Genomic DNA, 25,662 nt, shown 5'->3' with positions numbered 1-25,662 from the left:
CTAAGCAGCTTTTAGTGGGACTGATGTTACAATCTAAATCCACCTTCTTTCCGTAAGATTGGTCTTAAAGGATGCAGGGGGGAACGTGTATAAAACATTATATACAGGGGTGCCTATCAGCCCAGTTCACACCTCTAGCTTCCATAGGCTAGGTTGTTAGCTGCCTTATTGAATTCACCAACCACTTCAGGCCTAGAACTTCCCCATAGAGGGTGCTGAGCTACAGCAATCTGGTGTGGAAAGGGGATTGGGACGGTGGAGCTAAGGGAAGCTTTATTTAGATATAGTTGGTGGGAAAGGAAGCTGGTCGCGGGTGGGGGGGTGGAGGTGGTGGGTAGGAGGCTAACTCAGAATAAAAGAGAGCTGAAGGGTTCCCCCACTGACTCCAACAGGACAAGACGTCTCAAAGTTGATTTTTTGACTCTCCTATCTCGACTCCAAGGCTCTGCGATCACTGCAGAAGTGGGATTCAGGTGGCGCACAAGCGCGCACGCGCTTCCGGCCGTGGTTGTGGTCAACTTAGCGGGTTTCCGGCTGAGGCTGGGGGGGCGGGGGGGGCCGCTGGGAGAAGAGCAAGGGAGCTTGGAGAAGCATACTGAGTTGCCATGGAAACGAGACCCAGCAAGGGTCTTAGCAGCCGAAGGGAGTCGTGTGAAACTCACCCGCAGGGATTACTGGTGTTCACCGGCTCTTCGGATCGCGATGCCAACTTGGCCAAGCAGTTCTGGATCGGGGCGTCAATGTATCCCCTTAACGAATCTCAGTTGGTGCTGTCCAGAGGTAGCAGTCAGCGTCTGCGGGTGGCGCGGCCCTCGAGGAGCAGTGCGCTTGGTGAGTAGCTGCATCCTGTCAGTGATTTCTGCCTCCTCCCTAACCACTGGGCAGACACCAGAGCCCCTCCCAGGAGAAACTGCCGAACCTAATTCCAAAATAAGAATCTTTCATTCAAATGTCTAAAACCCTGTACAAACGGTTCTAAAATCTTCCCAGCAATCCTTCCACCCCAAAATGATCAGTGGTGTCTTTGTTACATCTAAAAGTCCATCTGAAAATATCCCTTGGTTATGACATCTATTTGTCTAAACAGTATAGAATAATCTGGGCAAATGTTATATGTTGGCCAAAAGGATACAAAGGTTGGTTTTTTACATAATAGAGTTCCAAAGTGAAAGCCCTAGAGAAGGTTGAAGGCAGGGTCAACATTAGGAACCAAGTTCCCTGACCTGTAAGGCCTAAGATGGGAAACTGTTTTGCAATTTTTTTTTTGTGGCACGCGGGCCTCTCACTGCTGTGGCCTCTCCTGCCGCGGAGCACAGGCTCCGGATGCGCAGGCCCAACGGCCACGGCTCACGGGCCCAGCTGCTCCGCGGCACGCGGGATCCCCCCGGGCCAGGGCACGAACCCGCGTCCCCCGCATCGGCAGGTGGACCCTCAACCACTGCGCCACCAGCGAAGCCCCCTGTTTTGCAATTTTTACAGGTATAGAAAAATTAAATACCTTTAATGCTGTGGTTTTTCCAATGACTACTTCCCTTTTGTATTTTTTAGAGAAAAGTTACTTCCAGCCTTTTCTCCTTGAGAAAAGCAGACAGTACCAAGTTTTACGCCTTTCAATATCCTGATTCCTAGACTCTTAAAAAAAAAAAAAAAAGGTAATAAGTGTAAAGATACAACTTCTTCCTTTGGCATAACTTTCTGAATTGCATACCAAGACCCTGCCTCAGGGACCACCCCATTTATCCAGAGGAAAATGCCTAAATTCCTATAACACATTGAATAGGAATGTAGAAATTGTAATCTATGATACTGCAAGTAAGTTCTGTTTAGAGACCTTTTCTTGTCTCTGGACTTGGGCTACTCCTCTTCTAAAGAGATTAGAGGTTCCCTGCAGCCAGCGCTAATTAATTCAGTCTCCAGTTATTTATGAATCTGGTTCATAAAGTTTCAAGACAGTACGTATTTGTGTTTACCTTCCAACTTTATGTATTACTTTTTAAACTTTAATTTTTTATCAGCATTATTGTAAAATCATGATAAAATTATTTCAGGTTATATTTGATTCTGTTTTCTTTAGAGAGAAGAGATGACACTGCTGAAACCCTGAAGATTCAGGAATCTGAGGAGAAAAAAAAGTATCTCCAAAAGGTAGGCCAATATTTCAGAAAGTCATCTGATTTTCATTAAAATTTCATTATTATTTTCCAAATCATCCCAATTATTCTTTTTTTAACATATGTATATAAAAATTTTCTGCTTCTAGTATGTCAGCTTAAGCAATAGGAAAACCTTTATTAGAATTTTAATTTAAGTTTAAGAAATTCTATTAAACTTTGGCTATTCTCAGTCTCTGCAAAAGCCCAAGGATGTGTAAGAACAATGAAATCAGAGGGAAGTGGGGAAAGATGGATTCACACACTTTCCACCCAATAAGGCCCCAAACCATATACAGTGTTGTAAGAACGGAAATATTGTAAGAACAGGAAAAACTGAATAGAATTGACTATCTTAATAGGTCAAAATTAAATGATCAGAGGAATGAGTCCGTCATCTAGAACCATTTTGCCTAAAGGCTGCAATTAAACACATTGGTGTTGTCAAATCAACTGAACATGTCTCTTCTTGGCAACATCCCTTGTTTGCTTTTCTTTTGCAGACACAGCCTCTAACTCAACAATTAACACAGTGATTTATAGAAACATTTTGTTTGGTTAATGGATAAATTCCATTCCTCTAACTGTTCCTGTACTATAAAAGCAGATAGAGGATTTGTCTGGCCTAATGTCTTTAATCAACAGATGTATTGGCAAAGTCCAAAAGATTTATTGGGAATTCTACATAAATTACAGAACAATGCATTGGAGTTTGCTGATCACATTAGTTTCCTTTGTGGACTCTTGGTGATTCCTCCAAACAAATTAAGTGATTAGAAATAGTCAGCATTTTATTCTCTCTTGAGGATATTAGATAATGTATATTTATACCAGGACTTAATAGTGGGAAGGGAACCTAATTTTCAGTGAAGCAAAAATCATTAAAAGCTGACTTCTTCGGTGCATTTTAATTTCATTTTTGGAAGGGATTAGAAATAAAAGATTAAAGACAAACTATTATCCACTTCTTTCATCTTTTGTCAAACAATTAAGACAATATGATGAGTTACAAGTAGATGTTCTGCTAATGGTAGTCTTAGAACTGATTTCCTTGCCTCAGGTTCTTCTATTATTAATTACTTAATTAATTCCCAGATATCTATTCAGATCCTGCCATGTGCCAAGTACTGTACTAGATGCTGGGAATACAGAGATAAGATGTGTTCCCTGATCTCAAGGAGTTTATAATCTGGTGGGGCAGAATGCCAATTAAAGGTAGGAATTATGATACATTTTTATGACAGATGTATGCAGTTAATACTATGGGAACACATGGAAGGACATCAAAGTCAAGCTTAAGGAATCAAGAATTCTTCCCAAAGGAACTGAGTTTCAAAGAATGTATAGAGTTGACCAAACAAAGAATATCCTCCATGCTGCACTAGTTATCTTCCTAAAACCCAAATCCTATTATGCTGCTTCCTTACTGTATTAGTCTGCTAGGGCTGCCATAACAAAATACCACAGACCAGGTGGCATAAATAACAATTTTATTCTCTCACAGTTCTGAAGGCTGGAAGCCTGAGATCAAGGTGCCTCCAGAGTTGGTTTCTGATGAAGCCTCCCTTCCAGGCTTCTAGATGGCCACCTTCTCACTGCGTCCTCACATGGCAGAGGGAGAAAGCTCTAGTGTCTCCTCCCCATCTTGTAAGGACACCAGTCCTATTGTATTAGGGCCCCTAATGACCTCATTTAACTTTACCTCCCTAAAGGATCTGTTTCCAAATAGAGTTACACTGAGGGTTAGGGCTTCAACATAGGAATTGCAGGAGTCGGGGTGGAAATGACACAATTCAGTCCATACACCTACTTTTGTTCTTTTTCCCCTGGCTCTCCATTTCTGCAGGATAGAGACCAGACTCTCCAGCATGGTATTCAAGTTCTTTTCCAGTCTGACTATAACCTGACTGACTTCTACAACTCTCCTTCCTCTTTCTGCTATACCCCACCCTACCCGCAATGCAGCCTACTCTGTACAGTTGGTTCTCACCACTAGGCTTGCGCACACTGTGTACCCCTCCCCATATGTGCTACCAAAGTGGTAAATGGATAAAATATATTTTTTCTAAACCTAAACATGCACATTATACTGTGGTATCTGCCAAATTGTACATTAAGTCAAGTGGGTCCTGCAATGCAGTATAAAGAAGATTCTATTATGTTGAGAGTACAAGATAAGAGACCTAACCAACCAGCAGGATAGAAAGAGAATATTACTGAAACTGTGCCTTGCGAGTATATAGGAGAGCTGAATCAGTTTGGTACGATACAGTTCTAGTCAAATAATGCCATGGTGAAAAAAGCAAGAGAATTGTGTAATAACTGAAGGCTCTTACAGATATCCTCAGATACTGTTGTGATGTGGTACTCATAACACCCAATTTAGTGTGCTATATATTAAACTAAGCACTGTATATGCATCAACTCATATTCTCCTTAAAATAGCCTCATGATGATTATTCCCATTTAATCAAACAAGGCTTAAATGATTTTCCAAAGTTCCCACAACTGGCAAGTGGCCGAGCCTAGATTCAAAGCCTGTCTCCTAACTCCAAAGCCTGTGAGACTCATTGTGTTGTAATGATTGCTGGCCACGGCATTGTTCAGCTATGCTGCCAAATATTCTAAAATTCAAAACGGTGGTATGAGTACAAGTATGAGAAACAGTGACTATACGCTGTTTCTTCAACCTACAATGCACTTTCGTGTCTCCAGCTAAAATGCTCTCCCCCATTTACCTTCAAGGCCCAGCTCAAATGCAACTTCTCTGTGAAGCTTTCCCAGAGGTGACTTAGAGACAACAGAAGGAATAGCTCCCTTCTCTGTGCTCTCAGAGCAAGTCACGATCTGTGTTATAGGTAACTGTGTTATAGGTATGTTTCTGCCCTTCCTGCTAAATTCCAGGCACCATAGGGTTTGGAAGTCTGACTCGGTCACTTACTATATGAGTGACCTTGAGCAGCCTATTTAACCCCTGTGAGGCTCAGCTTCCTCAGGTAGAGAAGGAGGAATGATAAAAATATCCCCCTCATCGAGTTGATATAAGATATGTAAAGCCCCGGGCCATTGTTTTCTCTCAACAAATGTTAACTCTCTTTTCCTCCATGAGAGCAGAGGTCATTTCTTATTTACTTAACTCTCATGCTTTTCCGGCTATTGAAACTCAGTAAATATCGATATTTGTTGAGTGAATAAATAAATTCATAACTGAATTAATCAGTGAACATATGCTGTACACAGTGATAACACCATTTTGGTTAGCCTTTTGTACATATACACATCTGGCAAACTTTTCTAGGCTGACAATTTTTGAAAGAATATTCCCCAAAGCTAGTCTGTTTGCAAGTCTTCTTTAGGACCAATTTAGCATATCCCCTCGCATCTCGGTTTTGCTTTTACCTCGTGGGTCTATATATGATGGGAGGAAATGTGACTCCCTGTAATCACTAAAACATAGAATCTATTTTTGGATACTGCTGTTTTTCTAAGTCCGTTGTACTCTGCATTGCTGCCACCACCATTCTAGAATTCTTACCTTAATGGCAGAATATAATTGGGGAGGTGGGAGGTTCTAGGTAACTAATAAAACATTTACAATGATCTATTCAATTTGAGAATCTTCTACATATTTTGAACATACACATTTGTATAAGTAAAATGGCTGGTATAATTTTCATTATAAAAAGTGAAAAAATATTTCCCATCAAGTCTCTTAAAGGTTTTTTCTTCCACTTTCTCCTTAAAATTAATGATAATCTAAAAATTTATCTCTGTCTCTCCTAGAAGTACTTTTATAGCTTTTTCTCCCCAACTGATACTGATTTTTCAGTTGCTAAACTTTTAAAACTTTAATGTTATCCTCCATTTTGGAATATTTTCCAGGTATACCTTATAAATGCTTTTGGTTAGTGGACAAAATGCTATTAATCACAAGTACTATTTCTGCGATGGATATCCATGGCAGAAAATCAAGAACAATTTGACTCTGTCAAGATTAAATGGCTTACTCTGTCCATAAAGGAAACCTTATAGCACTCTACTGGACCATTATTCTTCCTTTAAGAGTTCTAAAGTAGTCTGAAAACATTATAAGAAATGAATAGTCAGCTAATTCTTTGAAGTCATAAAACTAATTTGCTTTTTAGTTTTGCCACCTTTAAGAAAGCTCTTTAGCTGATTATCTCTTTATGAAAAGAATTATAAATAATTCATTTGCTGGGAGGAGGAAGAAAAGATCAGAGCAGTACTTTAAGGCATGTATATAGATGACGTATTTAGAAATGCCCATCTGGAATCAGAGTTTTAATGTGAGTGAATATAAACTAAAGATTTTCACAAGGAAAATATGCAATCTGCAGAACAACAATAAATATATACTCTTGGGCTTCCCTGGTGGCACAGTGGTTGAGAGTCTGCCTGCTGATGCAGGGGATGCGGGTTTGTGCCCCGGTCCAGGAAGATCCCACATGCCACGGAGCGGCTAGGCCCGTGAGCTATGGCCGCTGAGCCTGCGTGTCCGGAGCCTGTGCTCCACAGCGGGAGAGGCCACAACAGTGAGAGGCCCGCGTAGCACAAAACAAACAAACAAACAAACAAACAAAATATATATATATATATATATACACTCTTTATTGGGAATGGGGTTTTAATCTGTTCAGTCACACAATCTGTACAACCAATACTGACCATAGTGTAAGTCTTCCTCAAAAGTCAATTTGCTATATGGTGCTTCAGTGAACCAGAAGCAAATCATGCTATGATGAGAACATTCTTAGAAAAAAAGTCTAAGAAGTTTCACAAAGGTGTATTTTTAGACACCGAATCATGAAAGTGGAAAACTTTAACATTATCCTTCATTATCTTACACTTTCAAAGGGATACTTAGAATCATTATAAGTCAGTTTTGTAGAGCCAAACCAAAGATACAATAAACTTCCTCAGTGTCATTGCCCAGGATGCTCAGATAAAAGAAAATCCTCTTTGTTGTCAAATTGCCCAGGAATGGCTTCCCAGACAAACCAAATTTTTCTCAGTCCCAGTGTTATCTGGCTTTGTTTTAATTTTGCTTTCCTTCCCTCATGTAATAATAACAAAGTTCCTTTTCCTCCATAAAATAAATACCATTAGGAAGTGGTGGATTTCTCCTTCACCAACAAAAGATACTTATTTAAATTCTTGTTGTTCCTAATTTTTCAAAGAATTCAAGAGGAAGAATCATAAAAACAGACTGTGCATTCACAGTAACAAGCAAATATTTTGGTAGTAAATGATAATTAAAAGATTGCATAAATATGAATCACTCTTTTAAATCCTCTATTGTACCACTTTGTTTTCAAACGTTATTCAATCTTGGGAAACACTTTCAGTTGACAGATGAGGTTCCCCTCTTAATCTTCTTTAGCAACATCTACGAAAAGATACTCAGGGTAAGAAATGAGATTTGAGATCAAATAGCTGAATTCATTGTCCCAGGCAGACCCAGCCCCAGAGTTGGATAGGGTCATGCCCCAAATGCATCGCATCCTCTTTTTTCCAAAGATCTGTATACTTTCTCTTCTGTATACATTCACCCTAAGAACAAAATTAAAGCATTTTAAGCCCTGCAGTACAATTAGGCAAGGACCCATACTATCTGTCTCCTGGTAAAACATGATTAAATTAAACTACTGAACACAGAATGAAGCAAAAAAGGATGGTGTATTTTTTAAAATAAAGGCAGAACTATCAATTTGATTCCAGCTACAGGAAGCCTTATTGTTCAAATTTGTAAACACCTTATAAGCAGTAGGGTGAATCAAATAGAATTTATTGAAGAACTGGGTAATTCTGTGGATCAGGTAACTCAGAAAATACAACATACCTGAAATCAAATCCGTAATCTGCCTTTTCCCTTTGCCTCTATCAATGGCAAGATGAAAAGATATGTAGGTAAGTTATGTTGGAGCCAGATAAGAAAATTTAAAATTTTCTATATCTATATTTACTTCACCATTTAATCACTTTCTATGCTAAGGTATTTTAGTCACCATAGGTGTGGTCAAGCATACCCTCAGAGCCTGAGGTGATACAGCCATTTGTCTATTTGTCTCCTGAGATTTTGCAGTTCCCAAAGCCACTGTGTTGGTGATATAGTCAATCCTCATTATTCACAATTCCATATTTGAAAATTCACTTACTAGCAACAGTTTATTTGTAACCCCAAAATCAATACCTGTAGCACTTTCATGGTCATTGGAGGACATTCACAGAGCAGAGAAAAATTTGAATTGCCCAACACACATGTTCCTAGCTGAGGCTGAACAAGGCAATGTTCTGCCTTCTTGTTTCAGCTCATACTGTGAACAGTATCCTTTTTGCAGTTTATTAAGTGCCACGTTTTTTGCTTTTTTTTTTTTGATGATTTCACTGTTTTAAATAGCCTCCAAGTGCTGAAGTACTGTCTAGTGTTCTTAAGTGCAAGAAGGTTGTGATATGCCTTACGGAGAAAATACATGCATTAGATAAGCTTTATTCAGACATGAGTTATAAGTGCTGTTGGCTATGAGTTCAATGTTGATGAATCAACAAGGTATTTTAAATAAGGTGTCTATAAAGAGAAATACACATAAAACAAGGCTATATATTGATCCATTGGTGAAATGTGATCAAAGACAGGCAGGAACCTAGGAGACATGATCAGCTCGGTGACATTGAGTCTACAGTTTCTTCCACTTGGAAATGCTTTTCTCCCGTTTCTCCCTTTAGCTAATGCCTACTTGTATTTTAAAACAATTCAAAAATAGTCACATTCAAGTCTCTCCTCATCCTTATATATTCCCCAGGCTGATAACAAATACTCCTTCGTTTGTGCTTCCCTAGTACCCTGTGCATTCCCCAGTCATAATCACTGACATATAGTACTATGGTGTAGTTGAGGTATGTATTGTGGTGTAGTTGAGGTATTTCTCCTGCAGGCTCTAAGTTTCTTAAGGAAAAGGATCATGACTTCTTCGACTTTATAATCACAGTACCTGGCAAATATCAGATGATCTCCTAACCTACCAAATAAATGCTTATGAGTGAATAAATAGATGAGTTAACTTGTCTGGACCAGAATCCTGCATAATAGTCCAGTTCCTTGAGCTGGATGGCATATGAGGTACTCATTAATAGGAGGACGGTCCAAAATAGGATTCACCAAGACTCAGGGGCCTCACAGACTCAGAGGTAATGAACAGACACGTAGTCACTTGTGAAAAGGATGTGTAAGCAACAGACAAGAGTGGAAATACAGTCTGTAAGCCACAGAAGAAGGTCGCAGTCAATATTATCAGTTCTCTGAAGGAAGCGATACCAGGAAAAGGCAATAAATGGAAATTTAAGATCATGGTGCCAAGGTTCAACAGCATGTAAAAGAAATCTTGACGTGGGAATTAGAATTCAGCATCAGGAGTAGAAAATAAGTCAAGGCCACTGTCCCAGAGTGTCGGGGATACTAGACAAAGAAACAAGACAAGGACTTGAACACATGGGACAAGACAATATTCTATATAGTAGAACTTTGGTACAGAGATAGGCTTGGTTTTAAAATTAAAAAAAAAAAAAGCAAATTCCTAGAAGCATGTACCTTTCCCCCAAACTCCAATCACATTCCTAAACTTTTGTGTCATTCCCTACTGCCATACCCAGAAAACTACTTTAGAGCCATCAATATATGAGACAATTCACCTAACTATAGTAATTTTTTCTTGGCAAAGCCAAAAGATACGGTTCAAAAATCAATTTACCAATAATTGATTCTATTGTTGAGATAAACTCTGTTAAATGACTATTTAAGGGATAAAAAGGCATATTTTCATTGTAACATTAATTTGGTAATTTATTTGAAAAAACTTAGAAGTTATTTAAGATATTTTATCTAAACTTTGAAACTTTTATTTTAAAGGATAAATTTTTAGAGCACTGAATAAGTAAAAACAAAAAGAAAAAAGATAGTTCTTAATTGTGGTTATAAAGTTTTATATATTACCTTTGCATTCTCTGGGGTTTATGGCCATAAATGTTCCCAATAGATATAATGTAGGTGTTGGAGTAGGTATAGACATTAGTCTCTATGTGTGAAGTTGAATTGGACATTGTATGGGTCTCAATGCATACAGGTGAGGGCCCTGCACTGAAGTGTAGGGTCAGAAGGCCAAACTGAACTTTACAGAATGTTTGCCCAAAGCAGTGGAAAAGTTTGTAGCCTTAAAAAAAGAAGAGACGTAGGCAAGGAAAGGGCCAAAGCTGAAGAGACAATGTCAAGCTCAAGCAAGAAGAGCCAAGCAAAGACATCACCAGTAGGATAAGACCCCAAGCCAAAAGTTAGGAGAATCTGATTTGGAAAAATTGTGCAAGATTCACTCAACAAATATTTATTGAGTGAACATTAAAATTCAAATCTCACTTATTGCTTTTTAAAAGAATAAGTGCCTTTTAAAGCAAGCATTAAAGCAGTTTTTCACTTTGCTGTACACCTGGCATTGTGCTGGGCACTGGAGAACAATGATGAACAGCAACAAAAAACAAGATACAAACTCTGTCCTTATCTGAAACTTGCAATTTAATTAAGGAGAGAGATACTTATGAAGAATTTTAAATGATATTAGAGGAACATTTAATAGGGCGGTATTGATCCAATCAAAAGAGTGAAGGAGAATTTCTGCAAAGGTTAAGCTGAGATTCGAAGGAAGAGTGGGCATTAATTAAGCCAGAAGGAGCAGTGGAGGGAGTATCACGAGAGCATTCCGGACAGTAGAAACAGCATAGCGCATGTCCGAAGCTGAATGGCCAGTGTGGTGATGGGAAGGTTAGGCCATAGTACATAAACAATAAGAAACCATTGAAGGGTTTTAAGTTGGGGGATGATAATATCAGATTTGTTTGAAAAAATTCAAGAGAATGAATTAAAAGTGGCTGGAGCAGAAGTGGGGAAACCAGAGTGAAGGCCATTGCAATCATCCAGTTGGGAGGTGATGGTAGCTTGGATTAGGAAAAAGTAGATAGATTTAAAAGATATTCAGGAACTAAAATAAGTAGGACTTCAGTTGTGTATTGGATATGGATGGTGAGGCATAGCAAGGTATCAAAGACAACTCATAGTTTTCTGGCTTGCACAACAGGATGGATGGTGCCATTCTCTGAAACAAGGAACGTTAAATTAAGGTCAGGTGTTGGGGGTTTTGGGGGAAGGCGGAAGGGGTTAGAAGTTCAGTTTTAGACTCATGGAGTGTGCCTTTGAGATAAGCAATGATAAGCCTATTCGAGCTGTCAAATAGGCCTGTGGGCTAAATATATGGGCTAGAGAAATATGGGCCAGAGATGAGATAGAGTCATCTGGATGGAGAATCCCCCACCCTCTCCTTCTTACAACCTAATGGGCAGGACAGGAGAGACATACCTGAAAGATGAGGTCAGTCCCATTCACCCATTCATCATATCTGTGTAACCATCAACATGATGAAAACATTAACGACTCAGCAGTTACTTGTTTGCTAAGGACAAGTCTTGGTAATTATCGTAGACTGAATCATCAATAGTATATAATTCAATCATATATAGAAGTATCTTTAATATAGCTATACTTTATTGAATTTAAAGGTGTAATAATTCTTTTATGCTCATATTGTTCTCAACATTAAAATTCAAATCTCACTTATTGCTTTTTTAAAAAATAAGTGCCTTTTAAAGCAACATTAAAGTAGTTTTTCACTTTGCTGTACACCTGAAACTAACACAACATTGTAAATCAACTATACTCCAATAAAAATTTTTAAAAATTAAAAACAAGCTGGAGAAATTTAAAAAATAAATAAGTAAAGCAGTTTTTTTTTTTAATCACTTACGCTTATACTTTCATGCATTTGTTTTGTGTGACTTTTAAAATAAGAGCTATGCGGGACTTCCCTGGAGGTCCAGTGGTTAAGAATCCACCTTCCAATGCAGGGGACGCGGGTTCCATCCCTGGTCAGGGAACTAAGATCCCACATGCCACGGGGCAACTAAGCCTGTGTGCCACAACTACAGAGGCCACGTGCTGTGGAGTCCATACGCCACAACTACAGAGCTCATGCACCGCAACTACTGAGCCTGCACGTTCTGAAGCCCATGCGCCACGACTGGAGACAAGCCGGCATGCCACAATGAAGACCCGACGCAGCTAAATTTAAATAAATAAATATTTAAAAAAGGAAAAGTATTTAAAAAAATAAAATAAGAGCTATGCTCTTCAGGTAATTACTATTGGTTTTCCATTAAAATATATGTAACAGAATTAAGAAAAAATATGTAACAGAACCAAGAAAATACACATTTTTTATTCTTCAAAACAGATAAATTCATGTTTTATCAAAACCTACATTTAAGAAAAATTGTTGACTCCCTTTTATGTAATGACTGATATGTTTCTCTCATTTTAGTAAGACACTATTTTTCTTTTCTTTTTTTTTTTTTTTTTTTTTTTGTGGTACGCGGGCCTCTCACTGTTGTGGCCTCCCCCATTGCGGAGCACAGGCTCCGGACGTGCAGGCTCAGCGGCCATGGCTCTCGGGCCCAGCTGCTCCACGGCATGTGGGATCTTCCCAGACCGGGGCATGAACCTGTGTCCCCTGCATCGGCAGGCGGACTCTCTACCACTGCGCCACCAAGGAAGCCCAAGACACTATTTTTCAAATGAAAATTATATATGCCCAAGCTGGGAATTGAGCCAGGATCAGGCAGTTTTCAGGAGGTATGAAAATGTGCTTAGACATACATTTTTTTCGGCAAGTCAGCATTCTTCCTCCCTCCGATTAATAATCCTCTAACATCTTCCATCCACTCCCATAGATGACTGCCTTTAGATCTACCTTCTAAATATCAGAATAGAGCTGGAGAAAGCCTTTTCACTGATTAGTCAGGCTATCTTTTAAAGTACATGGTAGATCATTGACGGGCCAACAGTTCTGTATCTTATTATTATAGTAGGTATAAATTTACTGTATGGAAGTTGTAGAATCTACATAGCAGATTTCAATTAATAGACAGGGAATGGTAGTAAATTCATAGAGTAAATTCACAGTTGAAGCATTCTGCTCTCAAAATCAACAGGCCAAGAGGCACATACTGCCTTTTGGAATCAAGCCCAAATGTGAGACATAGTTTTACCTTAAGCCAATAGTAATGCTAACCTTCCTCAACTGCATTTTGTAACAGAACAGGAATAGAAGCTACTGAAGATTCACTGTGTAAAATAAGAACTAAGACTCCCTTGTGATTCCATCGGGCATTTAACTTGCAATTATTGGCATAAAGATAAAAATTCAATTCTGGAGCCTCAAGAAAAACATCAGATAATGTTCTCTAATCTCTTTAAAACCACAGAACTTTGGTTCTGCTTACGTAATATTCTAAAATTGGAATGTACTGTAATTCTCATTTTATACTTATAATCAAAAGTCATCATAAATATTTAGCGTACATTAAATAAGATCTTAGAACGTTCATCAGTTTATAGGTACCACTATAGTTTAACTATTCTTTACCCTTTAACCACTTTTTGCAAAGTGATACATGATCCCATAAAATAAGTAAGTTAACTTTGATCAAGCAGACTTCACTCTGGATGAGCTCCCCCTGCTGTGTATTCCCATAACACACATTTTCCACTAGAATATACATTTTTCTGTGAGAGCAGAGACTGTCTTCTTCACCATGGTTAATCCTAATTAATTCTTCATTTCCAGAATCAAGATTGAATAAAGAAACCATCTGTTACTGTGTGTGTATGTGTGTGTAAGTGTGCCACAATCTCTAGTATGTGTTTTAAGTAGTATAGCAAAAGAAGCATGGAATCAAACAGAACTGAGAATGAGTTTGAATCCTTGGCTCTGCCAGTTACTAGTTACCTAATTAATGTTAAGTGACCCTGAGAAAAGTTGTTAATTTTTATGTTGGTTGAGTTCCTTCTATTTGTAAAGAGACAATAATATCATCTACCTCAGGATTAAAGGAATTACACAAAGCCTGACATCCATCAGGTACCCAATGAAAGTTTGTTTTTATCTTCTCTGCTTTCCCTCTTTTTTTTAACCCATAATTGAAAAATAAAATTTTAGGAAGTACAAAATAGGCTTTAGTATTAAATGAAATGGTTTGACCAAAGTGGTAAATCTCAAAGGATGATGAGTAGATTATGAAAGACATGGTCACCCAGGTATCCACATCCTGATTAAGCGATGCAATCAAGACTGGCTTGCTCACACTGTAAAGAGACTCTCACGTATTTTTCTTAACCCTATCTTCATCATCTGCAAGAAGAAAAATTACCACTGAAGGTATATTTTGAAATTTCAACTATGGAGCAAAATGTGTGGGCAAAGTTAATTTAACCATTGCAGGTAAATAAAATATAATTAAATTTTATCATAATGCCTCTCTCTACAAATATAGATTAAGAGGTAAATGTCATAATTCTGCAGGTCTAGATCAGTGCAGGTCAGGGTTCTCAATTAGAACCCTGTCAAAAATCAAGGGAGAAAAGAATATTATTATATTCCACTATATACACACCTTTTGTAACAGTTCTTGGAAACCTAGAAAAAGACTCTGGTATAGAAGCTAACTTAGAAACCAAGGTTATTAGAAGTGGTGGATAGTACAGCAAGTAGACCCAACTCAATCCAAGGCAAGCCCAACCCATGAGCTAAATATTGACTAAAATTAGTTGAAATGAAAAATATGGCGCTAATCTGCATAAGTACTATAGGTTTGGTTTGTTTGTTTTTGTATTTGAGTAAATAGGTTTTTTTTCCCTTGCAATAGTTTGGTAAGTTACTAGGAAATCATCCATTTCATCTACATTTTCAAATTTATTTGTGTGAAGGATTCATAGTGTTTTTAATCATCTTTGTACTCTCTGCTGGGCTCTAGTTATTACCCCTTTTCATTTCTAATCATTTGCATCCTTTTTTCTTAAGTAATTATATCAAAGGATTATCTATGTTAATAGTCTTTTCAAAAAACCAACATTTGTTTTTATTATCCTCTGTCATTATTTTTGTTTCCTATGTTATCAGTTCTTGATTTTTATTACTTCTCCCTTCAATTTTGGGTTAGTTCTTATTTTCATTCTAACTTCCTTCCCTTCTCACTTTCTTAATTTTCCACTTTACCTCTTTTCTAATATAAGTATTTATAGTTATAACTAGCCCTCAAAGTACTATTTTAGCTGCAACTCACAAGATATATAATGTTTTCATTATTATTTCACTTTAAGTATTTTTAAATTTCTATTTTGATTTATAGTTTCTCCCATGAAGTATTTAGAAGTATGCTTTTTAATTTCCAAATCTATGAAGTCTTCTTATCTCTTTTTTATTTCTAACTTATTAATATTGAGGTCAGAAATATAGTTCCTATCTTCTACTAAATCAAGTATAAACAGAGCTATCTTTATGTCAAGGTCCTCAGCATGATGCCATTCAACTATCCTACCCTATATACCTCTATTCCCCAAAACAAACATCTTGTCCCAGTCAAGCCAAGCTTATCACCATCTTTCAGCAACTTTAAGTTTGTTCCTGCCTCTACATCTCCATTTATTTTTAATTGGATGAACTGCTATCTTCTTTTCATCACTGAGCATGCTTTTTGTGTCATGATCATTAAGCTTTTCCCCTAGCTGCCTTTCTCCCTTTGATGTATTATCTTTAAATCCTTAGATTATTTATTTTAGAGGTCCTTTAGGGTTCTTCTAAAATTTTTACATGTTTTAAAATCTTAAACTTATATTAAGATTTTAGATTCAGCAATGAATTTGTGTAAATATTATTTTCCTTTATGTGCTTTTCTTCACATGTTTTAATGTTTGTGTCATGAGTTTGTATTGCATTGATAGCCAACGGAAAGAATAAATATTTTTTAAATTTCTATTTGAGTTAATATATTTCCCCCAGTGCTTCCTAGTCTATTTTCTTCAAGTGTTTTTCCTTTTCCAACCATCTGCTCCTCTCACTAGAGAGTAGTAATATTTTTGAGAACTAACTACACAGCATATATACTCTAAGTCCTTTACTCATATTCTTATTTAATCATCAGAACAGCTTTGTCTGAGAAGCTTTATAATTACCGATGAGGAAGCTGAAGCAGAAACATGTAAGTGACTTTTTCAAGGTCACACAGCTAAAATATAGTAAAGACAGTTTGAACCTGGGTCCATCTGACAATGGAGCCAATGTGCTTAACTACTGTACCACACTGGTTTCAAGAGTTTCTAGATTCTCTAGGTATCGGGATGGTTGCCAGGTTACTAAGCAAAGAGCTTATTGAATTGGAACCAGTTCAATACTCTTCTAAGATATTCTTAAGATTAAATTCAGTAATTAGTCTCCTATACTGTGGTGGTCAAGAGGAAATTTCTTTTGGTAATGTAGATAGGTAATCAGAAAAATAAACACTACCATATGTTATCTTTGATGAATGTTTCAGTCAAAAATTTTTAATCATAATACAAGGAAGAAATGCATTTTTCATATGAGAACCAGGTCTTGAGAAGAAAGGACCTTTCTTTGAGTCTAGTGCTTATTAAGAGCTTTTTGTAACTGAAATTTAACTGAGGAAAAAGTTTATATACACTGGAGAATTTGTAGAGGAATTTCTACTGCACAAAGGGCAAGTAATGTCTTAGATATCCCTCCTTGCTTCTCCTTTCTTCCTTCCAACTCTATTCACTAACTCACCTGTAGGTAAGAGGTTGAATCATCAAAAATCCTCCATGCCTGTACACAGAAGGTGGGTAACCCATCCTTTCCTCCTTTTTCCCACTCTTTCACATTTTGAAAGCATTGAAAAAAATTTTTTCTATAATAATAATAGCTACCATTTATTGAATTTCCACTGTATGCCATGCATTGTTAAGCAATGTTTGTATTATCTCCAATTTTCACAACCTTCCTTATAGATGAGAAATCAATACTCAGAGAACTGGTTCTTTGATTTACCCAAGGTCACAAACCTCTAACCAATGGGATAGTGATTACATTGGAAGGAGGAAAGGAGGAACCAGGAGGAATAGTTAAGATATTACTTGCCATTCATCACACAGCAGAATTGGGGTTCAGACCCAAATGTATTTGACTCCACTAATCTATGTTGCCACCCAAATTGTTTGGCTCTGAAAAGCCAAAAATAGAGAACTCAGCAGCTTAATCCTTGAAGTGACTAAAATTCATTAACCTTCTATGAGATATTAAATGTATAAATGATCATATCCTAACTTACTAAAATCACTTTTTATTCTGTACTTTATTTTTTCGGGAGTAGGATATAACTATAAGTAATATAACTAAAATGTATAATATAAGAAAATATCCAACATTAAAATATTATAAATATATTATGATACATAAGTCTTGGGGATATAATATACAACATTATGACTATAATAAAAAATACAGTACTGGTATATTTGAAAGTTGCTAAGAGAGTAGATCCTAAAAGTTTTCATCAAAAGTAAAAAAAGGGCTTCCCTGGTGGCACAATGGTTGAGAATCTGCCTGCCGACGCAGGGGAAATGGGTTCGTGCCCCGGTCCAGGAAGATCTCACATGCCACGGAGCGGCTAGGCCCGTGAGCCATGGCTGCTGAGCCTGCGCATCCGGATCCTGTGCTCCGCAACGGGAGAGGCCACAACATTGAGAGGCCCGCGTACCGCAAAAAAAAAAAAATGTAAAACAAAATTTTGTATTTATATAAGATGATGGATGGTAACTAAACTCAAGTACTAATCATTTCACAATATATATGTATGTCAAGTCATTGCGCTGTACACCTTGAACTTACACAGTGTTGTATGTCAGTTATATCACAACAAAAACTGAAAAAAAAATTATAAGTATAAATTCTGACCCCCTTATGCTAGTATTTTAAGAATTAATAAATGATTTAAATATCTTATAAATTCCATTAATGAACACAACTGAAACACCATGGTTAGAAATGAGAATTCTTTTGTCGTTATGAAATTAACAAGAAAATTATTTATCCCTACTAATAAGGTAAATTGTAAGAATTTTCTCGTCACTGAATGTATTTAGTTTTCTTGGCAGAGATTTCTTAGAATAGTTGGCACTGTTTTTGTTCCGATGACACAGTTGCCTTCAGTAGTTTTGTTATGCATTCCCAGGAAACATGTCCAGGAAGCAGAAATCAAATCATATTTGAAAACTTTGTTTCTGGTGCATTATATTATATTACAAAACTGATTAAGTTTTGTAATATAATATAATCCATTATAATAAAAAAGCACCAGAAATCAAAAATTTAAATGAATGACTTTTTTACCCTACTGTTATTTAGAGTCTTATAACTAAATATTTGTTCATTTATACTAGAAGCATTATGACAATATAACTTGCCTGTGACTACCCAATAGTTACACAGAAAATAATCATATAGTTTTGTTCATAGGGGATTTTAAGAACTAAACTTACCCACTGTTTAATTTCACTTTCTAAAACTTTTTTTTTTTGCTTAGACTAATGATTGTGCATTAGACAGTGTAATGGGTTCATTCATATATCATGAAAAATCAATTCAACAAAAATTCATTGAGTATCATTTACAAGGCACTGTTAAGCTCTAAGGAAGGATAAAAGGATGAGTAACACTCTGAAAGAGACATGGTAGCAACTATGAGATAAAGCAGGGAAAGTAAGATCAATACTGTAATAAGGGTATAAAGTGCTGTGTAATCACAGTATGGGAGCGTTTAATTCCCACTGAGTACATGTGTAATGGGAAAGTTGGAAAAGAAACTAACGTTGAATATCTACACTGAAAATATCCCAGGTCTTTTTCTATAGACATTATTTTATTCAATCCATAGCAAATTGACAGGTATTTTTAAATAAGCTTAGTTTTTCAGAAACAGACTCACAGAAAACTAACTTATGGTTACCAAAGGGGAAAGGTGCAGGGGAGGGATAAATTGGGAGTTTGGGAATGACATATACACACTACTATACTTTTAAAATAGATAACCAACAAGGACCTACTGCATAGCACAGGGAACTCTGCTCAATATTCTGTAATAACCTAAATGGGAAAAGAATTTGAAAAAGAATAGATACATGTATATGTATAACTGGAAAAAAAATAAGCTTAGCTTTTAAAAGACGCTGAATTTTTTTTCCTTTCAATATCTGTGATACATGATGCCTTAAATTCAAGTAAAAAGAAGAAATCTTGTCCTAAAATAAATAAAATTAAAACTCTGTAGGCTCTTAAAAGGCAAGATTAATATGACTTGAACGGAATGAAGCAAAGCCAAAGCAGCAGTGTACTCTGCAGATTACTCGTGTACCAGCACAGCTCCTCCTCCCACGTCTTGGTGGAGCGTGCCTGAGCTTTGCAGCTTCTCTTGCAGCCATCAGGACTAAAGACTCATCCTGAGGAATTACTTAGTAATATGCAGCCTCCAGGGCTTTGCACACCCTGTTTCCTCTGCCTCGAAAGCCTTCTTCCCCATCCCATCTGTACTATTATCTGGTGACTACGCTTTCAGGCCTAATCTTGGACATCACCTCCACTGGGATATCTTCTCTGAGTTTCCCCCACAGATAAATACACACCTTCATCTGAATTGAGAGTGCCTCCTCGGTTCTCTTATTTCACCCTATTCTAATCCCATTGTAGTATATGTGAGGTGAGACTATTGTCTTTTTCTCCACAAGTCTGCCATCACCTGGCAGGCAAGAATGGTATTTTGTTCAGCCCCTAGCACAGTAATGTTACATCATAGGTGCTCATTACAGATTGAAATGTGTCCCACCAAAAAAAGAGATATGTTGAAGTCCTAACCCCCAGTACCATGAAAAGTGACCTCATTTGGAAATAGAATCATTGTGGATAAAATTAGTTAAGAAGTTAATACTAGAGTAGGGTGGGCCCCTAATTCAATATGACTGGTGTCCTCATAGGACAGCCATGTGAAGACAGGGAGAAAACAACATGCCACCGAAAGCAGAGATTAGAGCTACACAGCTGCAAGCCAAAGAAAGCCCCAGGTTGCCAGCAAATGACCAGAAGCTAGGAAGAGGCAAGGAAGGATGCCCCTACAGGTTTCAGAGGGAGCATGGCCCTGCTGACACCTTGTTTTGGACTTCTAGCCTCCAGAACCGTGTGACAATAAATATCTGTTGTTTTAAGCCATCTAGATTTTGATACTTTGTTACTGCAGCCCTAGGAAAACAATGCAGTGCTTAATAAATTTGAATGGATGGATAGATGACAGAATTTTTACCTAGATATGACAAATCTGTGTCCATTCTCAGTTATATCTTCCTCCTAGCCTTGATCTAAGCAGAGCTTCTTTCATTTTATTTGGCCATTTGAACCTACAAGTTTGATTTGTCAGATTCTCAGATTTCTTTCTCTCCTCTTTCTCAAACACTCCAGATGCGATTTTCTGCCTCGCCATCTCCAATACTGAATGTAACTGAAAAAAATTTTGTACCCATATTTGCCTCTTTGTATACAGTCTATATCTTGATAAATCTTTGTGCCTGCACTAAATTAGTGGGGGGGGTTGTTTTGTTTTTTATTCTTAAGAAAACTAACCTGAGGATGTGCATGTCTCAATATCTTAAGACAGAGGAGCAATGGAGTGTGAGATTCTGTTCTGTATGTAAGCTACTTAGAAGAGCCCTCTTGCCATGGATGTACGTGGTGGCATGCTGTTTGAGCTGGCTGATTTTGTGTCTTGCTACCATTTGGTGGCAATTTAGTGTGGTGGCCAATAGCTTGGGCTTTGTTTTCAAGTAGAGCTGGTATCAAATCCAGTTCTGCCACTTAAAACCTTGAGTAAGGTATTTAACCTTAGTATTCTTCACATTCCTCATATATAAAATGGGATGACAGTGATGTCAAAATTCTGAGTTATTATAAGAAAATAATGATATAACATATCAAGTTCCTAGTATGGTTCATGAGGTAAAGTCAATAAAAGTTATTATATGGGCAAGAAAAATTCTCTCCATTTAGAATCAAAATCAAATTATTTTGTAAAGCAGCATCCTCTGGAATAAAAACTGAATTGTTTTATAAATTAAAAGTATAAATCTATTATGGAAAGAATTTTTAATTCTGCCCCAAAATACAAGAAGGAAAATGGAAAAATCCTACCCCTCCCCATGGACACATAGCTTTATTATTGAATCAAAAGACTCATCCACTTTTTTTTTTTCCTTTAAACAGGCTAAAAAGAGAGATGAGATTATCCAACTCTTAAGAAAACAAAGAGAAGAAAGGATCTCGGTGAGACTGATAGTGAGACATTCAGATAAACCTTGGGGCGGGGCGGGGTGGGGGTTGGTGATGTGAACTACGGCAAATTCTGAGAGGTTTTATAGCTTTACTCCTTAAATCTAGGTGCCCATGGTCCAGAGCCTTTTATATGCTGGAGGGGGCAGGGCATAGACATCAGATAATCTGACAATCCGTGATAAACCAAAGATATCTCCACAGTGTGCAACTCTGCTGGCACAGAAATGGTGCTCTTGTCTCTGGGCTTATTGTCACATGTTGTAAAGCCGTAGGATATTAACATGGGCTACTTCATTGCTAGTATTTGTTTTACAATGATTGATCTTGCTTAGATCCTACAAAAACAAATGCTAAATGAAGAGGAAAAAACAATAAAAACAATAGCACCCCATACACTTCTGGATGTACAAACACACTCTCCTGAATGAACCCCAAATGCCCTAATCTGGACCATTTCTAACCCCACAGTCTCCAGATTTAAGAAGCTGGTCATTATAAACTCTGTGATAACTTTACCTCAGATTTTTTTCAAGTAAGTAAATTTCAGTCAGTGCAAGAACTAAAAATTTTCCTTTTTTATTTTTATTTTGTTTTGTTTTAGAAAGAACTGGTTTCCCTTCCTTATAAACCAAAAGCCAAAGTACACAAAGCAAAGTAAGTTTACTTCTGTCAAAGAAGTGCTTCTTTTTTTTTTTTTAATCAGTTTGCTCCCTACCTTCAAATCTTCTAAAAACCCACCCACTGTTTTAGAGATTTCTTGCCTTGAGAAAACTTTCTTCTGCTCGTCTGCATTAAAGCCTGTGCCCACTTACATGTCTGTGCAACATGCAAGTATAAACTGGTGCAAACAGGAGAGTAGATCAACCTCGAGTCTGTACACATTCTCTTCCCCTCCTTTCTCATCCTGGGTGATTGTATTCACCTACCATCACTCCCCTTCAGCACTACTATCCCCTACCCACACCTAGCCCTGCCATCTTTGGCAGATCAGCAGGTCTTCTAGATTATCAACTCTGATATCACCAAAGGCATACCTAAGCTTGCTAAATCTAAGTTCGTGTAGCAAGGGCTCTAGCTTCACAGTGACAGGTTAATAGCCTTATCACCGGAATAATGTTAGAGCAGCACCAGGCACATGGTCCAGAAGAGTTTAAAGGAAACCGGCTATCACTGGTTAATCACGAAAGAATCCCTAATAAAAAATGTAAATGTCTTCATTTTTGTATTCTGATTGAAACCCAATGTGGCTAACTCGACATTAATTTGACAAATATTTATTTGCATACTACATTCAGGGAAAAACAAAAAGTAATAGAATTTTTATTCTTATCTCATTGGTATTGAGGCTGACTTCCTTGAATGTTATCAGATGTTATTAATGAAAAATTAATATGTCTATGCTGATTTTTAAAACTTCTGAAAAAATGGAAAGATCACTTAATCACCTGGCTATATTGTCTATACAATGTTCAACAGTTTAATTTCTTGCTTTTCACCTAGATGATTTGACTTAGCTTCTAAGGGTGAAGCAAAACTAGTTCAGTCAAAAGTTCACTTATCTGATTCAAATAATGAAGATTGCTACTTGAATTGTATCAACAGATCTGTCTGGGTACCTTAGATTTCTGTGCATATTTTTATAGGAATGATCAGAACAGTCCTATTACTATCTATGTAGATTCACCTAAGAGTAAAACATTATTTCACAACTTGAACAGATAATTCCCTTCATGATTTAAGTGCTTACCTAATTCCTTTTGTATACCAGGTTGGCCTCCCTCCTCTGTCCTGAAGCCTTGAATTCCATTCCATTTCACCGTGACATCTTCTTCCCCTGAGCTTCTTACACAGTTACTGTCTGCACCATTCTTTTGGCAGTTAGTCATGCACTACTTTGTGTCCATATTTTATAATTATTCAACTCTTATTATCTCTTAAGTTGTTATTTAACTTTTCACATATTTTTTACTCGTCTATGACTATATTGTAAGTTCCATGAGAAACTGGGTCACCCAAAGTGCCTAGCACACTGCCTCCATGTAGGAATTCAGCAAATATTTGTAAACCCCCCCCAAAAATTTTTTTTTGGCCATGCCAAGTGGCTTCCAGGATCTTAGTTCCCCAACAGGGATTGAACCTGGGCCCGACGGTGAAGGCACCAAGTCCTAACCACTGGACCACCAGGGAATTCCGTGACAAAAAATTTTAGCTAAAAAATGTCATGTAGTTCAGCATTAGCTAATTTAGAAAGTGGTGTTTCTATACCGTACAGTACTTTGTAAACATTTTTAAATTTGTGAAATATCTTAAACACAATTTTATTTTAATTTTGCCCTCTTTTTCCTCCCTCCATCCTTTCCTGTCTACCCAAACCTTCCCCACATATACAGATATGCCCTTACCATCATTCCTTCATCAGATCTTAGGACACTCCAGGTCCCCCTCTGTCAGAAAGAAAGAGCTAGAAAGTGTATACATAGTAAAGTTTCAGTGGCACTATGTTTTTTTATCCAATATTTGCATCATAAAAGAGGGCTGACAAGAAGGAACAATGGGTCATCCAAAGAAATCAATCACCAATGATGAAATCTCAGAATTTTGACTCAGGTGAGCACAATATATTTAAGTTTAGGAAGTCTGCTCCCCTGCCCTTCAAGTCACACTTCACAGTGGAATGACCACTCCTCCCACACAGAAGTTTACACTTGATTGCAAAATCTAAGGCATAATCAGAATGCAAGACAGTAAATCTTTATTGGAGAAACTTTCAGAAGTTTTTTTCATGCCACGTTGTGTTCACAACTACAGAGTTCTGTGTATTAGAACTGATTCATGTTACTGCCAACAGGAAAGTGATTTCAGAGTCAGATAAAGAAGACCAAGAAGAAGTCAAAGCCTTGGACTAATTTGATTGACACTTGGGAGAGGATGGCTCACTTAGATCTTCACTTTTGAAACAACCTGCTCTTACATCAGGATCATTGGAATCAGTTAAATTAGACAAAGAAATTAAAGTTAAATATGCAACACTTCTAGGAATTTTACCAGTTATTGAATACTTGTGTCTATTTACTTAGTGAATATCACTGTATTTGGTACCACACAGTAATCGTCTCTCTCATCTTATACATTCACAAACTCCTATTTATCTTGTTTTCATTTGAAGGGTATTTCCAAAATTGCTATAGTTGATCTATGTTATGAATATCAGATAAACAAGAAACAGGGGCTTTATGTGCTTCAACTTGTAGACCACCAGTAAAAATAATTAATAAGGAAATAGAGATGAAAAGTCAGTCCTGAAAACTTTAAAGTCTTCTTGCAGTAAAAAAAAAAAAAAAAAATCCATTTCCCAAAATTTGGTTTATTCAGTTTCTGGAACATGTCTAAAGTCAGAAGTGAATTACTTCTAGTTCTGTGACTAGCTGGCTCAACATTCTTTTGTCTTATTATTTTTTTATACAGCAGGTTCTTATTAGTCATCAATTTTATACACATCAGTGTATACATGTCAATCCCAATCGCCCAATTCATCATGCCACCACCACCACCCCCCTCCACTTTCCCAGCTTGGTGTCCACACGTTTGTCCTCTACACCTGTGTCTCAGTTTCTGCCCTGCAAACCAGTTCATCTGTACCATTTTTCTAGGTTCCACATATATGCGTTAATATACGATATTTGCTTTTCTCTTTCTGACTTACTTCACTCTGTATGACAATCTCTAGATCCACCCACGTCTCAACAAATGACCCAGTTTCGTTCCTTTTTATGGCTGAGTAATATTCCATTGTATATATGTACCAAACTTCTTTATCCATTCGTCTGTCAATGGGCATTTAGGTTGCTTCCATGACCTGGCTATTGTAAATAGTGCTGCAATGAACATTGGAGTGCATGTGTCTTTTTGAATTATGGTTTTCTCTGGGTATATGCCCAGTAGTGGGATTGCTGGGTCATATGGTAATTCTATTTTTAGTTTTTTAAGGAACCTCCATACTGTTCTCCATAGTGGGTGTATCAATTTACATTCCCACCAACAGTGCAAGAGGGTTCCCTTTTCTCCACACCCTCTCCAGCATTTGTTGTTTGTAGATTTTCTGATGATGCCCATTCTAACTGGTGTGAGGTGATACCTCATTGTAGTTTTATTTTGTTTGTTTGTTTGTTTTTAATATTTATTTATTTATTTAT

The 25,662-nt window shown here is 37.2% G+C and overlaps 1 protein-coding gene across 3 annotated transcripts; it reads left to right on the top strand.

Moving 5' to 3' along the window:
* Window positions 1–576: 576 nt before the first annotated feature.
* On the top strand, window positions 577–24,488 carry HOATZ (HOATZ cilia and flagella associated protein). 3 transcript variants are annotated; one of them, XM_081240404.1, is made up of 6 exons: window positions 577–831; window positions 1,549–1,591; window positions 2,079–2,145; window positions 21,401–21,460; window positions 22,071–22,123; window positions 24,318–24,488. In XM_081240404.1, the coding sequence occupies exons 1-6, from the start codon at window positions 606–608 to the stop codon at window positions 24,373–24,375; spliced, it is 507 nt and encodes a 168-aa protein (XP_081096530.1). In that variant the 5' UTR covers window positions 577–605; the 3' UTR covers window positions 24,376–24,488. The 3 variants fall into 3 exon arrangements, with proteins under 3 accessions (XP_081096530.1, XP_081096528.1, XP_081096529.1); XM_081240402.1 differs by lacking the exon at window positions 1,549–1,591 and having other exon boundaries at window positions 2,075–2,145; XM_081240403.1 differs by lacking the exons at window positions 1,549–1,591; window positions 21,401–21,460; window positions 22,071–22,123; window positions 24,318–24,488 and adding an exon at window positions 3,246–3,351 and having other exon boundaries at window positions 2,075–2,145.
* The last annotated feature ends 1,174 nt before the right edge of the window (window positions 24,489–25,662 follow it).

Source organism: Mesoplodon bidens, assembly GCF_964165515.1.
Source record: "Mesoplodon bidens genome assembly, chromosome: 7".
Lineage (NCBI taxonomy): Eukaryota > Metazoa > Chordata > Mammalia > Artiodactyla > Ziphiidae > Mesoplodon > Mesoplodon bidens.
This window is presented reverse-complemented; position numbering and strand designations above follow the sequence as displayed.

Coding starts and splice junctions, on each gene's coding strand:
- HOATZ (XM_081240404.1), top strand. CDS start 606: ATGGAAACGAGACCCAGCAAGGGTCTTAGCAGCCGAAGGGAGTCGTGT. Junction 832..1,548: donor CTCGAGGAGCAGTGCGCTTG/GTGAGTAGCTGC, acceptor TGTATTTTTTAG/AGAAAAGTTACTTCCAGCCT. Junction 1,592..2,078: donor CTCCTTGAGAAAAGCAGACA/GTACCAAGTTTT, acceptor TTCTTTAGAGAG/AAGAGATGACACTGCTGAAA.